Source organism: Chlorocebus sabaeus, chromosome 20 (genome assembly GCF_047675955.1).
Source record: "Chlorocebus sabaeus isolate Y175 chromosome 20, mChlSab1.0.hap1, whole genome shotgun sequence".
Taxonomy (NCBI): domain Eukaryota; kingdom Metazoa; phylum Chordata; class Mammalia; order Primates; family Cercopithecidae; genus Chlorocebus; species Chlorocebus sabaeus.
Window position 1 is genome coordinate 85,019,792 of NC_132923.1, and position 15,448 is coordinate 85,035,239.

General features: G+C 36.7%; 1 protein-coding gene across 3 annotated transcripts in view; it reads left to right on the forward strand.

The window, feature by feature from the left end:
- Nucleotides 1–15,448, forward strand: part of NRDC (nardilysin convertase) — a 100,712-nt gene that overhangs the window by 53,806 nt on the left and 31,458 nt on the right. For all 3 annotated transcript variants that reach the window (XM_007978765.3, XM_007978764.3, XM_037999828.2), the window contains 4 exons: nucleotides 6,477–6,550; nucleotides 10,737–10,832; nucleotides 12,351–12,473; nucleotides 14,901–14,958. In XM_007978765.3, coding sequence (XP_007976956.3) covers nucleotides 6,477–6,550; nucleotides 10,737–10,832; nucleotides 12,351–12,473; nucleotides 14,901–14,958 — 351 coding nt within the window. The remainder of the gene's footprint in view (nucleotides 1–6,476; nucleotides 6,551–10,736; nucleotides 10,833–12,350; nucleotides 12,474–14,900; nucleotides 14,959–15,448) is intronic.

The window sequence follows — 15,448 nt, forward strand, 5'->3', positions numbered from 1 at the left end:
AGGAGGCTGAGGTGGAAGGATTGCTTGGGTCCAGGAATTCGAGGCTGTAGTGAGCTACATTCACACCACTGCACTCCAGTCTGGGTGACAAAACTTTATTTGGAAAAAAAAGCTGTTAAACTGTTAAATACACTTTGACTCTTATTCTATTATACATAGTCTTTGTATTAAAGATTAAAATAAAACTCAACACTTTTTGGGTTTTATTAATTTTATTAATACTGTATTCTCTATTGACTCATTTTTTTTTATATATATATATATTTTTAAAGAGATATGGTCTTGCTGTGCTGCCTAGGCTGGAGTGCAATGGTATGACTGGCCATCAATTGCATGAATGCATGGCTCAGTGCAACCTCAGTCTCCTGGGCTGAATGTGCCACCGCCCCAGTTAATTTTCAAATTTTTTGTAGAATTGGGGGTCTCACTGTATTGCCCAGGCTGGTTTCAAACTCTTGGCCTCAAGTAATCCTCCTGCCTCAGCCTCTCAAAGTGCTGGGATTATAGATGTGAGCCACTTTGCCCAACCATTTAAAAAACAGAATTTAGTAGAAAATATGGAGAAACAGAGAAGCAAAAAAAGGATAAGATTGCCTCTAATTTTACAATCTAGAGATAACCACCATTGATGTTTTGGTATAGACCCATCTATATTTATTAACGTATACTGATCATATTGTTCATACCCTTTTATAATTAATTTTTGTTTGTTTGTTTGTTTGTTTTTGAGATGGAGTCTTGCTCTGTCACCAGGCATGAGTGCAGTGGCGCAATCTTGGCTCACTGCAACCTGCGCCTCCCACGTTCAAGCAATTCTCTTGCCTCAGCCGCCCGAGTAGTTGGGACTACAGGCATGCGCCACCACGCACAGCTAATTTTTATATTTTTAGTAGAGACAGGATTTCACCATGTTGGCCAGGATGGTCTAGATCTCTTGACTTCGTGATCCGCCCACCTCGGCCTCCCAAAGTGCTGAGATTATAGGCGTGAGCCACCATGCCTGGCCTATAATTAATTTTAAACAAGATATATCATTTTAACTTATATAATTTATAAAACATGATTTTTAGTGATTATATGTTATTTACATTGTATAGAAGTACCATAAGGTGTTTAACGAGTTACATGTGATTGGACAGTTGAGTTGTTTCCAGTTTTCTAACACTGTTATGGTGTGATGACTATCGTGATCTCTGTGAATATTCTTAATTATTTCTATTAAGTTCTAAGAAGTGAAATTGCTGAATATATTTGCAAATATAATTTTAAGACTTGTTTTTTTTCTTTAAGCTTTCGAAATTCATTGCAAAATTGTTTTCCAGAAAGTTTGTCAGTACAATAGTAGAAGTTTGAGATTATATGGTTGCAAACCAAAGTCTACACTGGAAAAAAGTAGAAAAGTAGAAAAAAGTTATACCTAATTCTAGATATATGCAAGATTGAAATGTTAAAAAAAAAAAAAGAAAGAAACCTCTCATTTGTCTAGTATGATGTAAGCTCCTTCAGAGTAGGAATTTTTGTCTATTTTTTGTTGATACATCTGCAAATCAAGAATTTGGTAGATACTCAGATTTGTTAAATGAATTAATGCAGTTCCTTTATAGCAAAAATTACCATAAAATCAAAAGATAAATGACCAAAAAAAAATTTTAAAACATGACAGAGATCTAATATTTAAAAAAAAATTGGCCTGGTGCGGTGGCTCACACCTGTAATCACAGCACTTTTGGGGGCCGAGGCGGGGGGATCACTTGAGGCCAGGAGTTCGAGACCAGCCTGGCCAACACGGTGAAACCCTGTCTCTACTAAAAATACAAAAATTAACTGGGCTTGGTCACATGTGCATGTAATCCCAGCTACTTGGGAGGCTGAGACAGGAGAATCGCTTGAATCCAGGAGGTGGAGGTTGCAGTGAGCTGAAATTGTGGCATAACGCTCCAGCCTGAGTGACAGAGTGGGACTCTGCTCAAAAACAAAATAAAAAAGGTAAAAAGAAATTATCTCTTTTCTTAAGAGATTAATTTGCCGGGCGCGGTGGCTCAAGCCTGTAATCCCAGCACTTTGGGAGGCCGAGACGGGCGGATCATGAGGTCAGGAGATCGAGACCGTCCTGGCTAACCCGGTGAAACCCCGTCTCTACTAAAAAATACAGAAAACTAGCCGGGCGAGGTGGCGGGCGCCTATAGTCCCAGCTACTCGGAAGGCTGAGGCAGGAGAATGGTGTGAACCCGGGAGGCGGAGCTTGCAGTGAGCGGAGATCCGGCCACTGCACTCCAGCCTGGACGACAGAGCGAGACTCCGTCTCAAAAAAAAAAAAAAAAAAAGAGATTAATTTGATCTGGAAAAATCTTTTGGACATATTCCTATAAATTGGAAGCATATGCCACTATTTTTTTTTTTTTTTTTTGGAGACAGAGTCTCACTCCGTTGCCCAGGCTAGAGTGCAGTGGTGTGATCTTAGCTGACTGCAACCTGATGCCTATAGTTGAGCACTTTGGGAGGCCAAGGTGTGCGGATCACTTGAGCCCAGGAATTTGAGACCAGCCTGGCCAACATGGTGAAACCCCATCTCTACTGAAAATACAAAAATTAGCTGGGTGTGGTGAAGCAGGCCTGTAATCCCAGCTGCTTGAGAGGCTGAGGCACGAGAATTGTTTGAACCTGGGAGACAGAGGTTGCAGTGAGCTGAGATCGCACCACCGTACTCCAGCCTGGGTGATGGACCGAGACCCTGTCTCAAAAAAAAAAAAAAAAAAAAAAAAAAAAAAAAAAAAAAAAAAAAAGAAAGATAAATTAGTGAAGGCAATGCAGATGGTGCCTGAGATGATCTTTCCTATAAATTTAGACAGGATCAGCAATACCTTCAGAGGAGACTTTAACTATATAACTCTGAAGAAAACTGCATCTTTGCTCTTGTTACAGAGTTCTCAGCTCTTATGTTTTACAAAATCCAAACAGGTCTTTGTATGTGTGAAGAAATCTTAAGCAGAAGACAAGTTGAATTTTTACAACTTTATATTTAGCTATGTCCATATATAAAGAAGGAAAAATAACTGATTTTATTGGGAAAAAGGATAGGCAAATAGTATGTATGATATGAATACATTCTGGCTATCTCAGAGATTATGAAATTTGATATAAAATGTAATTAAGAAGTTTGTTTTGTTTCCTTTTAAAGAGTTGTTCTAAATATATTTTGTACAAGGACTGCTTCAGCATCTAAGAATATCACCTTACACATTTATTTTTATTTAAAAAGAAAGCCACCCAATTAATAAGAAGAAAGCTACTGCATTAATAGGATAAATTAATGAGAATATCAAATCATAAATTTTTACCTTAAGTAGAGCATTATAGGATGCAAATACTATAATAAATGCTATAATATTATACTTCTACAATGTATAAGGAATGAAAAGCCTTTATACATGTGTAATATGCTCTTATATAACATGGATTAAGTACCTGTTTTTAATAGGTTAGCAAAATCTGATTCCCTCACACAGGCCACATTGTTTATAAGTATCTTGGATCATTTAAATAAACAGCTGAGGAAATGACTAAATTTTTACTCCAGTAAGTGAGCATGGAAGCCATCTTTACCATGGTGGCATCTTCTATTTTCAGTAAATTTGAACTTTATTTTTTCAGTATTTCATGGTAAGAGTGACAAATACCAAAGCTTAGGATGTCCACTTCTAACAGGAGACCCTCCCCATTATAAGCTGGGAATACAGAATCTTCACCTTCAGCTTGTGGAAATGGATGAGGCATCCTGAGTAGTTACAGCCTAGATTCCAAGTGCCTAAGTATTATGGGGAACCCGAAGTCTTGATTGTGGCTTCATGGGCCAGAGCTGGTAGTGTTCCCAGGAGCCTGGAAGAAGCAAACATAAGCCCTCTCAAAAGGAAGATGCCTTCCTCCTAGGCCCTAAATTGTTACAAATATTTTTTCAAGTAAAATAACCAACATTCAGTCAAAAATAAGCAGGTACTCAGGAAAATAATGCAACATGATTGAGAACAGATAACACAAACAGGTTCTTAGGCATCTCAAGTATTGGCATAGTTACACACAATTTCTAAAATAATTATACTTTCTATTTTTTAAGAAATAAAGGCCAGACGCGGTGGCTCATTGCCTGTAATCTCAGTACTTTGGGAGGCCGAGGCAGGTGGATCACCCGAGGTCAGGAGTTTGAAACCAGCCTGGCTAATATGGTGAAACCCCATATCTACTAAAAATACAAAAATTAGCTGGGTCCAGTGGCGGGCGCCTGTAGCCCCAGCTACTCAGGAGGCTGTGAGGCAGGAGAATCACTTGAACCTGGGAGGCAGAGGTTGCAGTGAGCCAAGGTAGTGCCACTGCACTCCAGCTTGGGTGACAGAGCGAGACTCCATCTCAAAAAAAAAAAAAAAAAGAAAGGACAAATTTGAATATACTTGCAAGGAAAAAGAAACTGTCAAATATGACCTAGGAGATTTGTAAAATGAAAAGATACATCTGGAACTGAACTATGATAAAAAATTGAAAAAGTAATGGACAAGTTTAAGAGTAAATAGAGTTGAAGATAGAATTAGTAAGCCAGAAGATAAACCAGAAGGAATTAACCCAAATATAGCATAAAGAACATATATAACCCAAATATAGCATATAGCACAAAATTAAAAATACAAAGAATATAAGGCATAGAGGATAGAATGAAAATATCCCATATATTTTACTTGGAGTCCTAGAAGGAAGAGAGAGAAAATTGAAGTAGAGACAACATTTGAAGGGTTGATCACTGGAAAATTTTCAAAACCTGTTGTAAGACATCAAATCAGAGATTAAAGTCTAATAACTTCCAAAAGGATACATTAGAAGAAATATAGAAAATTTTTACCAGATAAACGAGAAAATTTTCTTCAAAGGAAGATGAGTTACACTTACAGATGACTACTTAACCTCAGTGCTCTGAAGAAAAATAACTACCAACTAATAACTAGAATCACAAATTGTACACTAAATAAAAATATCTTTTAAGAATGTAAGTAGGCTGGGCATGATGACTCATGCCTATAATCCCAGCACTTTGGAAGGCCAAGGCAGGTGGATTACTTGAGCCCAGGAGCTGGAGACCAGCCTGGGTAAAAAGTTAGCAGGGCATGATGGTGCATGCCTGTAGCCTTAGCTACTTGGGATGCTGAGGTGGGAGGATCACCTGAGCCTGGGGAGGTCAAGGCTCCAGTGAGCCATGATGTGCCACTACACACTCCAGTCTGGGTGACATAATTAAATAAAATTAGTTTCATTATTTAAGTCAACAGAAATTATCCAACCCATCATTAATCATACCAAGTACTGAAAAGAAAAAAAATGTCCCAGTATATCTAGCAGGTAGTTAAGTTAAAAGTTACCTTATTGCAAGCAAAAGTTAAAAATTTATTAAGCCTGAGCAATGTAGGGAGACCCTGTCTCTACAAAAAATTTAAAGATTAAAAAAAAAAATAGTAGTGCACATCTCTAGTATCAGCTACTTCGGAGGTTGAGGCAGGAGGATTGCCTGAACCCGGCAGTTTGAGGCCACAGTGAGCAGTGATTGTGGCACTGCATTCTAGCCTGAGTGATAGAGTGAGACACTATATCAAAAAAAAAAAAGTTAACATTTTAGGAAATTAATTTTTTAAATTGTTTTATTTTGCTGGAAAAACACCAATTTTTGAGTAATTTTTAACAATTTAATTGCATTACTATTATATATTTATATAAGTGGAATTTGTATGTGTAATTTGATACATCACAGTTTATATAATTAAAAATTAATTTAAAAAGCAGATAAAATTATAAGATTAACTTAAATACCAAGTCTTTAAAATTCTGATTTAACTTTTAACTGAAATGTTTTTAGTCATTTGTAACCTTGCATTGAACTAAAAAAGTAAGCTTTATGTACTCTCTCTATAAAAACATAGATATACATAACATTACATAAATAGACTATCTGTGGTATTACCGTTTTACAAAGGAATGAATAGGAGAAAATTTCTGAAAAGGCTCCTAAGGGTTGATAATGGAAATACAAAGGGCTGATAAATATTGGTTTAGAAATAGATATATAGGTAATAAAACTATAAAGAAAAGGAGAGAAATTACTACTATACATTCAGGATATTTCATGAGGTAAGGGTATGAGCCAGGTGCTTCTAGAGTGTTGACTATGGTCTGTTTCTTCACCTGGGTGGGCCACTCAGATGTCGTTTATATGTTCATATTTTATTAACTTTTCTGTATGATTGTTATTAAATATATTTCACAATGAAAAAGTTAAAGTAACATGTAGATATTAGTTTAAAATATAGAAATGCAGATTATTTAGATTTTATATACTTAGGATTGTGAATTAAATCTCCAACTTATTTTCTTAATTAAAATAATAGATGTTGATTGATGAAAGTGAACAAAAACAGAAATGCCAGTTTTGTTTTTTTGTTCAGATGGGCCCAGTTCTTCATCCATCCACTAATGATCAGAGATGCAATTGACCGTGAAGTTGAAGCTGTTGATAGTGGTAAGAGTAGTACTTTATGTGTAACTACAGTTTTTTCCTTCATGAAACCAGTTACTTATTACATTTATCCTTCTTTATCTCTAGACCATTTTATCTTTATATTTTAAAGTACTAAATTGAAATATGTGTTATGTTTATTCCTGAAGTCATTAAACGTCTAATTCAGTGTAGATTTGAAGTAAATGAAAGGGATCGTGGATTTTAGTTTTTTCATCCTTTGTTTTTTGAAGGTTTTACCATAGGGGCTAATCTTTTGAGATTCAAAGATTGAAGACTATAGAGGAAAACAATGTGCTTATATAGGGTGAGGCTTCATTATATAGCTCTGTGCTATAAATATTCCTTAATTACATAGTACCAATAAATATCACCATTGTATATAATCCCTGCTTGATTTATTTAGGTATTAGAAACATTTAATACTAGACTTGAGGGGACTTCCAGTTCATATAGGTTAGGCTTGGCTTATAGCGACTGCAAGTCTCTGTATTTGTTCCACTTTTTGTAGTATTTTCCTCCTTGGTTTGATGCAGTGTCTAGTTCTAATAGTGATTTAAAGCATTTACTAGGCTGAGTAAACTAACAGATGGCTAGAGTGATCTATCTGGAAGTCAGCAGACCCCTGTTTAACTTACAGAAGTGTCTCTAGCTGTGGCATTCAGTTTATTTGTAGAAGAGGATGGAATGGTTAGGCTCCTTCTAGCTATAGTAGCTCCTTGGAAAACAAGGATTTATTTTCTTCATTTTTTCACTTGCCTAGCACAGCGTCTGTTTTACCTTAAACCCAGTTAAAACCTGTTGAATGGATGAAAAAGCAAAACAACTGAGGATAACTGTAAAAGCACTTTCTGTATTTTGAGACTCAAGAACTAGGTGCTTTCTAGTATGTTTTTCTTTATACAGTTTCTAGAGTGGGTTGACACCAGTGTTTAAACAAGCAGACCTTTAAGTAGATTTTACAATTTTAAACCAGAATATATTTTATTATGCTTTGAAAAATTTTGCTGAAAGAAATATATATGTATATACAACACAGTATGGAGTTTTGGTTTATGCTGAACTAAAGTAAAAATTCTGTTGTGCTTTTGTTCATTTGTTTCTTTCTTTTTTTTTTAATGATAGGAGACCTAGATTTCAATCTGATCCAACAGTTGTAACTGATGCAATAAATTACTTATTAACCAGTTTTGAAAGCTCAGTAATCAGGTGTTATTTTTTTCTAGTCTATTCAGATGGGACAATCTTTCTTCTGTCTTTCAGGTTTTACTTGTCTCATTCACATCTCTTTAGTTGTCTGCATGATTGGATGGCCAGGTCCATGTATAAGAAAATGAAGACTGTTGAGCCTTCAACAGCTCTGGCAGATTCATCTTATAGGGTCATTTTCCTTTTCCTTTATTTGTCTCCACCTGCATATGGAAGAGATTCTTTCTGTCCTGGCTTTTAAATTTGTTAACTAGTGGTAACTTCATCACTAGGTCATTGTTCCCTATACTCATATCAGTTTTTGGTCTAATCTTTCAATGGAGGATTTGTACACATACATTTATAAACGTTTATTTGCACAATGCAAGTAGATTTGTTCAGTCTTTTATAATTTCCTTGAATATATTTATTTTTATTTTATTTATTTTTTGAGACACAGTCTTGCTCTGTTGCCCAGGCTGGAGTGCAGTAGTGCAATCTCAGCTCACTGCAACCTCTAACTCCTGAGCTCGAGTGGTTCTTCTGCCTCAGCCTCCCAAGTGGCTGGGACTACAGGTGCCTGCCACCATGCACAGCTAGTTTTTGTATTTTTAGTAGAGACGGGGTTTCACTATGTTGGCCAGGCTGGTCTTGAACTCCTGACCTCAGGTGATCTGCGTGCTTCAGCCTCCCAAAGTGCTGGGATTACAGGCATGAGCCACTGCGCCTTACCTGAATACATTTAATAACAGAAGCTCATATAACATATCCACATGGTAGGTTTTAAAAATAGAATTAATTTGGGAGGCCAAGGTGGGCGGATCACGAGGTCAGGAGATTGAGACCATCCTGGCCAACATGGAGAAACCCCGTCTCTACTAAAATACCAAAAATTAGCTGGGCGTGGTGTTGTGCACCTATAGTCCCAGCTACTTGGGAGACTGAGGCAGGGGAATTGCTTGAACCCGGGAGGCGGAGGTTGGAGTGAGCTGAGATTAGCACCACTGCATTCCAGCCTGGCGACAGAGCAAGATTCCGTCTCAAAAAAAAAAAAAAAAAAAAGGAAAAAAAGAATTTTTTTATTGCTAAGAGGAGATTATGGAGAAATTATTATTATTATTTTTGAGACCGAATCTTGCTCTGTTGCCTAGGCTGGCGTGCAGTGGCTCTATCTTGGCTCACTGTAACCTCTGCCTCCTGGATTCAAGCAATTCTCCTGCCTCAGCCTCCCAAGTAGCTGGGACTATAGGTGCGTGCCACCATGCCCAGCTAATTTTTGTATTTTTAGTAGAGATGGGTTTCCCCATGTTGGCCAGGAGGGTCTCGATCTCTTGACCTCATGATCTGCCCGCCTCGGCCTCCCAAAGTGCTGTGATTACAGGTGTGAGCCACCATACCTGGCCTGGAGAAATTATTATTATTGTTTTGAGACAGAGTCTCTCTCTGTCACCCAGGCTGGAGTGCAGTGGCGCGATCTTGGCTCACTGCAAGCTCCACCTCCCAGGTTCACGCCATTCTTCTCCCTCAACGTCCTGAGAAGCTGGGACTACAGGCGCCTGCCACCACGCCCTGCTATTTTTTTTTGTATTTTTAGTACAGACGGGGTTTCACGGTGTTAGCCAGGATGGTCTCGATCTCCTGACCTCGTAATCCGCCCGCCTTGGGCTCCCAGGGTGCTGGGATTACAGGCGTAGGCCACTGCACCTGGCCGAGAAATTATTTTTAGTAATTGACTTTTTATTTTAATGATAGTTTATACTCATATAAACATATATAATTGCCTACATAGTGTGTCTTACTGATTGAGATGAAAGGCATGTCCAATGCCTTTTTAAATCTTAATTATGTGTCAAAGTGCAGTCTCTAGTTTTATTTACTTACTTCTTTATTTTTAATGTTTGTTTCCTTTCCAAATGTGGTCTCTAAGTGTTCAGCTATTTATACTCTATTTTTATCAGTTACAAGGGGTAGATATGTTTACATGTCACTTTTCGTAGATATGTTTACGTATCTACGATATCACTTTTCGTAGATATGTTTACATGTCTGCTGTATTACCTGTTATTGCAGAAATGTGGTGGCTTGAAATAAAACATTTATTTTCTTACAGTTTTGGAGGAATGGAATCAGGTACGTTAGATCTTCCTCAAGGTTATTGAGCTTAGTGTCAGAACTGCAATTCTAGCGATTTTTAGTCCATTTGGGCTGCCATAATAGAATCCCACACACTGGGTGGCTTATAAACAACAGAATTGTTTCTTACAGTTTTGGAGGCTGAGAAGTCCAAGATCAAAGAACTGGCAGATTTGGTGTCTGGTGACAGCCTGCTCTCTGGTTCATAGACAACTGCCTTCACTCTTTGTCCTCATACAGCAGAAGGGGCAAGGGAGCACTCTGAGGTCTCTTTTACAAGGCACTAATCAATTCATGAGGGCTCTGCCCTCATTACCTAATCATTTCTCATTGGCCCCTACCTCCAAATACTATCACATTGGGGATTAAGTTTCAACATAGAAATTTTGGGTAGGGGGGACACAAACATTCAGTCTTTAGCGGTAGCCAAGGTATTTCTGACTTCAAAGTGATTGTTCTTAGCCATCGTACTTTATTACCAACATAGTTGGTTTTGGAAGAAATTTAAACAATATATATGACCAAGTTCCCAGATACAAGGTTTAATATTTTATTAGCATTTTCATCAGTAAAATCTTGTACATAGCATCCTAGAGCTGAAACTTTCAGATCATTAACTACCTTGTGTTTCATTTGAAAAACAAGGGTAAAACTCTGGTAAGCTGAATTGATTTACCCAAAATTACAGGTCATATTAAGTCATAGAGCCAGGCCTGGATCATTGAGTTTCCCACTTCAGTCTTATAACACGTGATTCATAAAGTTAATTTTTGTTACTTCCTTGCTTTCCGTTCTGTAAGTTTGAATTTCCATATAATAAAGGAGATACTGAATTTTGTTTTATTACCTGTTTCTTTAAAATTGACAGAATATCAACTTGCAAGGCCTTCTGATGCAAACAGAAAGGAAATGTTGTTTGGAAGCCTTGCTAGACCTGGACATCCTATGGGAAAATTTTTTTGGGGTAAGATACTAAATACATCATCTTATTTCATATTTTCTAGTTAAGATTTAGAATAAGAAAAGTTGATAAGGAATTGAAAATTATAAAGCTAGAGCCCCTAGGTACCCTTTGCCTTTTAGGGTAGCTAGTTAGCCTTTCAAACACGAAGTTGTTAAATATGCCAGTATTTGGTTCTCTAACAATGAATATAGCAAGAATAATAAATACCTTACATTTTGTGAATGCTTTTGAAATGCCAGATACTATGCTAGCACTACATGAATTATTTCATTTGATCATTATCACAATGTTCAGAGATAGATACCATTATCATCTCCATTTAAAGATAAACAGGTTTAGGCCAGGCGTGGTGGTTCACACCTGTAATCCCAATGCTTTGGGAGGCTGAGGAGGGAGAATCACTTGAGCCCAGTTCAAAACCAGCCTTGGCAACATAGTGAGACCCCATCTCTATTTTAAATTTCAGTCAAGTTATGTAATTTGTTTAAATCACACAGCTAGTAAGTGGTGGATGTGAGATTTGGACATCTGTTTATCTGATTATAAAGTCTGCGCTCTACCTCAGCCTGACATGTCCATTTGTCAACAGAGTTAGCAGTGGTTTCTGTAAAAGTTTTTTTAACTGTGACTTGATTTTGTTCATCTGGTAAACTGTTTAACTGGTGTCTGTTTTTCATAATGGCATTTTCTTAGTGGTAGGATTTAGTTACAGCCTCATACTAATCCTGTTGACTATAGAGTAAAATTTAGGACGAGATGATCTAAATTATTCTTTAAAGGGTGCTTTGTTTCCCTGTATATTTCTGTACAGTTATATACATTTTATAGGGCATTCTTGCTTCATGTGTTTTATTTTTAAGAATTAGCTGGGCACGGTGGCTCACGCCTGTAATCCCAGCACTTTGGGAGGCCAAGGCGGATGGATCATGAAGTCAGGAGTTCGAGACCAGCCTGGCCAAGATGGTGAAACCCCATCTCTACTAAAAATACAAAAATTAGCCAGGTGTGGTGGTGCACGCCTGTACTACTTGGTGGTGCACCCCAGCTACTTGGGAGGCTGAGGCAGGAGAATTGCTTGAACCCAGGAGGCGGAGGTTGCAGTGAGCTGAGATCATGCTATTGCATTCCAGCCTGGGCAACAAGAGCGAAACGCTGTCTTAAAAAAAAAAAAAAAAAAAGAATCACACAAACCTATTATTAAAATAATTAGAAAGAACCTGGATTGAATACTGCTAGACTAATTATTAAGCAAGGAAGCTTAGGGAGTTATTGTCTGTTTTTTTAAGGTTTTCCCAACCAGAGATTAATTCCTTGGATATTAAAATATACTTCAGAATTGTTTCTTATGCATTTTTGTCTCATTAATGTTAATACATTATTGCACACTGGTTCAATATTCTTGAGTCACTTGGGTTATTTCATTAATCATGTATGGTAGCTAAGTATGCATTGATGATGTAGAAGACTTTTAATGAAGTGAACTTAGTTATATCTATGATTTTTTTCATTCTTTTATAGGAAATGCTGAGACGCTCAAGCATGATCCAAAAAAGAATAATATTGATACACATGCTAGATTGAGAGAATTCTGGATGCGTTACTACTCTGCTCATTACATGACTTTAGTGGTTCAATCCAAAGGTAACTATTTATTATGGCTCTTAGAGTTACCCTGAAGTAGTGCTTTCTTAGGATTTGTTTGACTGTATTGGTGTTGCAGTGTACTATTGTACTATTAATTACTTTAGTGCTTGACCTTAATACAAGGTAAAGGAAATCAGAACTTGGAGATGTTACATAGCTAGTGGCAAAGCTCAGGGAAACACAAGATGATGAGATTCTCAAGCAAATCTCTTACAGAAATAGGTCTTGGCCGGGCGCGGTGGCTCAAGCCTGTAATCCCAGCACTTTGGGAGGCCGAGACGGGTGGATCACAAGGTCAGGAGATCGAGACCATCCTGGCTAACATGGTGAAACCCCATCTCTACTAAAAAATACAAAAAACTAGCCGGGCGAGGTGACGGGCGCCTGTAGTCCCAGCTACTCGGGAGGCTGAGGCAGGAGAATGGCGTGAACCTGGGAGGCGGAGCTTGCAGTGAGCTGAGATCCGGCCACTGCACTCCAGCCTGGGCGACAGAGCAAGACTCCGTCTCAAAAAAAAAAAAAAAAAAAGAAAGAAATAGGTCTTATTTGTAAGATAAGATATGTAGGCTGGTCTGTGAATGTATTAATATTCTAATAGGTTATGAATTGATCTTTTAAGCCACCTTCAGCTGCAATTGTGTCTGTGGTTTTACATTTACTCTATAGTAATTACAAACTCTTACAGTGCAAAGTGTTGGTTTGTTCATTCTTACATAAGGTCCTGTAAAAATGGCATGATTAATTGAGATTGATCATGGTGACAATGGCAGAAGTATCTTAAATATAAAATACTGATGAATACCTCAGTGGCAGAAGTATCTTAAATGTAAAGACTGATGAATATCTCTATTTTCCTTCTTTGATCATTGTCTTCAGTAACTCACATTAACTTTTTCTCATTAAGGAAATCATGGAAGCTTTCTTTTGTTTTCTTTACATTTCAACCTACTTGTTTTTCAAAGTCAGTAAATTGCTAAATTATTCCATTTAACATAATTTATAGTTTGCATATTTCTGTTTGAAAGGCTAATCCTCTCACCCTAATGTGATTCCCCTTTTTATAAAGTTTGCTTTTTACATTGTCAAAATTAAGATCAAATCTGACTTAGTACTTACATGTAAAACATTTTTGCATTTATGATCAAAATGAGTTCACTAAAGTTGACTTGAAGGTAAAGTTACATGGTATGGTAGATTCTTTTGTTCAAATTGCTTTTAGGTTCCTTTTACATTTGCTAAATTAGGTAATTCCATATTTGGTATACAAGTTAATTCACGATTTTTGATTATTGTGTTTGCAAATAATTCCGTGTGTTTTTCTTGAACTAGTTATTCTGTTTCTTTTGTATTTTCTTCCTCTGTGATGACAGATATAAGAGCTTATTAATGCTTATTTCAAAATTTTAAAACAAGTCCTAGAGTTTTTGTTGTTTAACAAGACAGGGTTTTGCTCTGTCATTCAGGCTATAGTGCAGTGACACAATCATAACTCACCGTAGCCACAAATGCCTGGGCTCAGGTGATCCTCCTGCCTCTGCCTCTGAGATAGCTGGGATTAGTGGCCCCAGCCCCTGTGCCTAGGCTAGAGTTTTGATGAAAACTATGTACAATGTAGATTTCATAGAATTTAGAGTTTAAGCATTAATTATACCATTTAAGAGTCAAACATCTATATAAATAGTATAATATAGATTCAGAAGTCCATTAGTCTAAATCCCATGTTTTATATAATGGGGTTCTCTATTGAGAATTAGTGAAATTAATGTGCCTGGTAGAACTAACAAATACTCTTCAATGATGGTCACTCAGATAAAGCAAAAAGTTCCCTTTTTCATTTAGATCTTGTTTTTTTACTATAAATTTCAGAAGAATTTCTTATTAAATATAAGAAGTGAATCAAAGGAAAACATAAATCATATATATGTATGATTTATACATATATAAAGACTAAAAAGAAGACCTATGAGTTAAAGCCTCAGCAAGTGTAAATTAATGTAAAACAAGTGGAATATAAAAGTACTGATGAGATGGCAGAAAGGAGAGGTTAATGTAATATGGGTTAGTATGGAAAAACCTTCCAAGAGGATGTAAGTTTTGGAATGGGCGTAGGATGGTTGGCATAATCTTATCTCTTGGTTCTTCACACTAGCCTAATGCTAAAGATATATTTTTTTTTGTTAAACTTGTATGCATTTTCTAACTTTACCAGGGAGAAATAAAGGAGTCTCATAGAATTCTCTGTGTCATAAGGTTTTCTTTTCTACTGTTATTTTTCCTATTAATCCATTCAGGAGTGGCAAGTAATGGCCAAGTTAAAATAACCCTTTGTTTTTTAGCTAAAGATCTCTGAGAAATCTAATTGCATTTCTACCTTGATTAATGTCATTGTATTTTCCTGTATCTTCCCTGTCCTCCCCTCTCAAGAAACACTGGATACTTTGGAAAAGTGGGTGACTGAAATCTTCTCTCAGATACCAAACAAGTAAGATATCTATTTTCATATATCATACACCTTCAGAGTTAAAGAGACCATTATCTTGTATGCTTTTTCATTTTTACACAGGTGATAGAATTAAGACCTAAACAAACTTAATGAATGTCAAAATCACACAATATTTGAGTGGGTAAACTAAGATGACAAGCCAAGTTTCCATAGTTCAAAATTTACAGGCTTGTAAATGTATATAGTAAGCAATAATTCTGAAAAATTTATGCCTCCTTTTACATTTATTTAGAGCTTTCCTGTGATACAAAAGAAAATACTATCTGAGAGGCAGAAGAATATGCACACCAACATCCCCCTCATTGGGACAAATTGTGTTCTGAAAATTTGTTTTTTTTACATCATTTGTTTGGATATTGCACTGGTTTTCCCCATAAAAGAAATAATCTTTTAGATGATGACTGACTTTCCATACTGCCTGAAAAACTCCTATTTCATATAGTCAAACCAGATGTTCTTTTATAAGAAA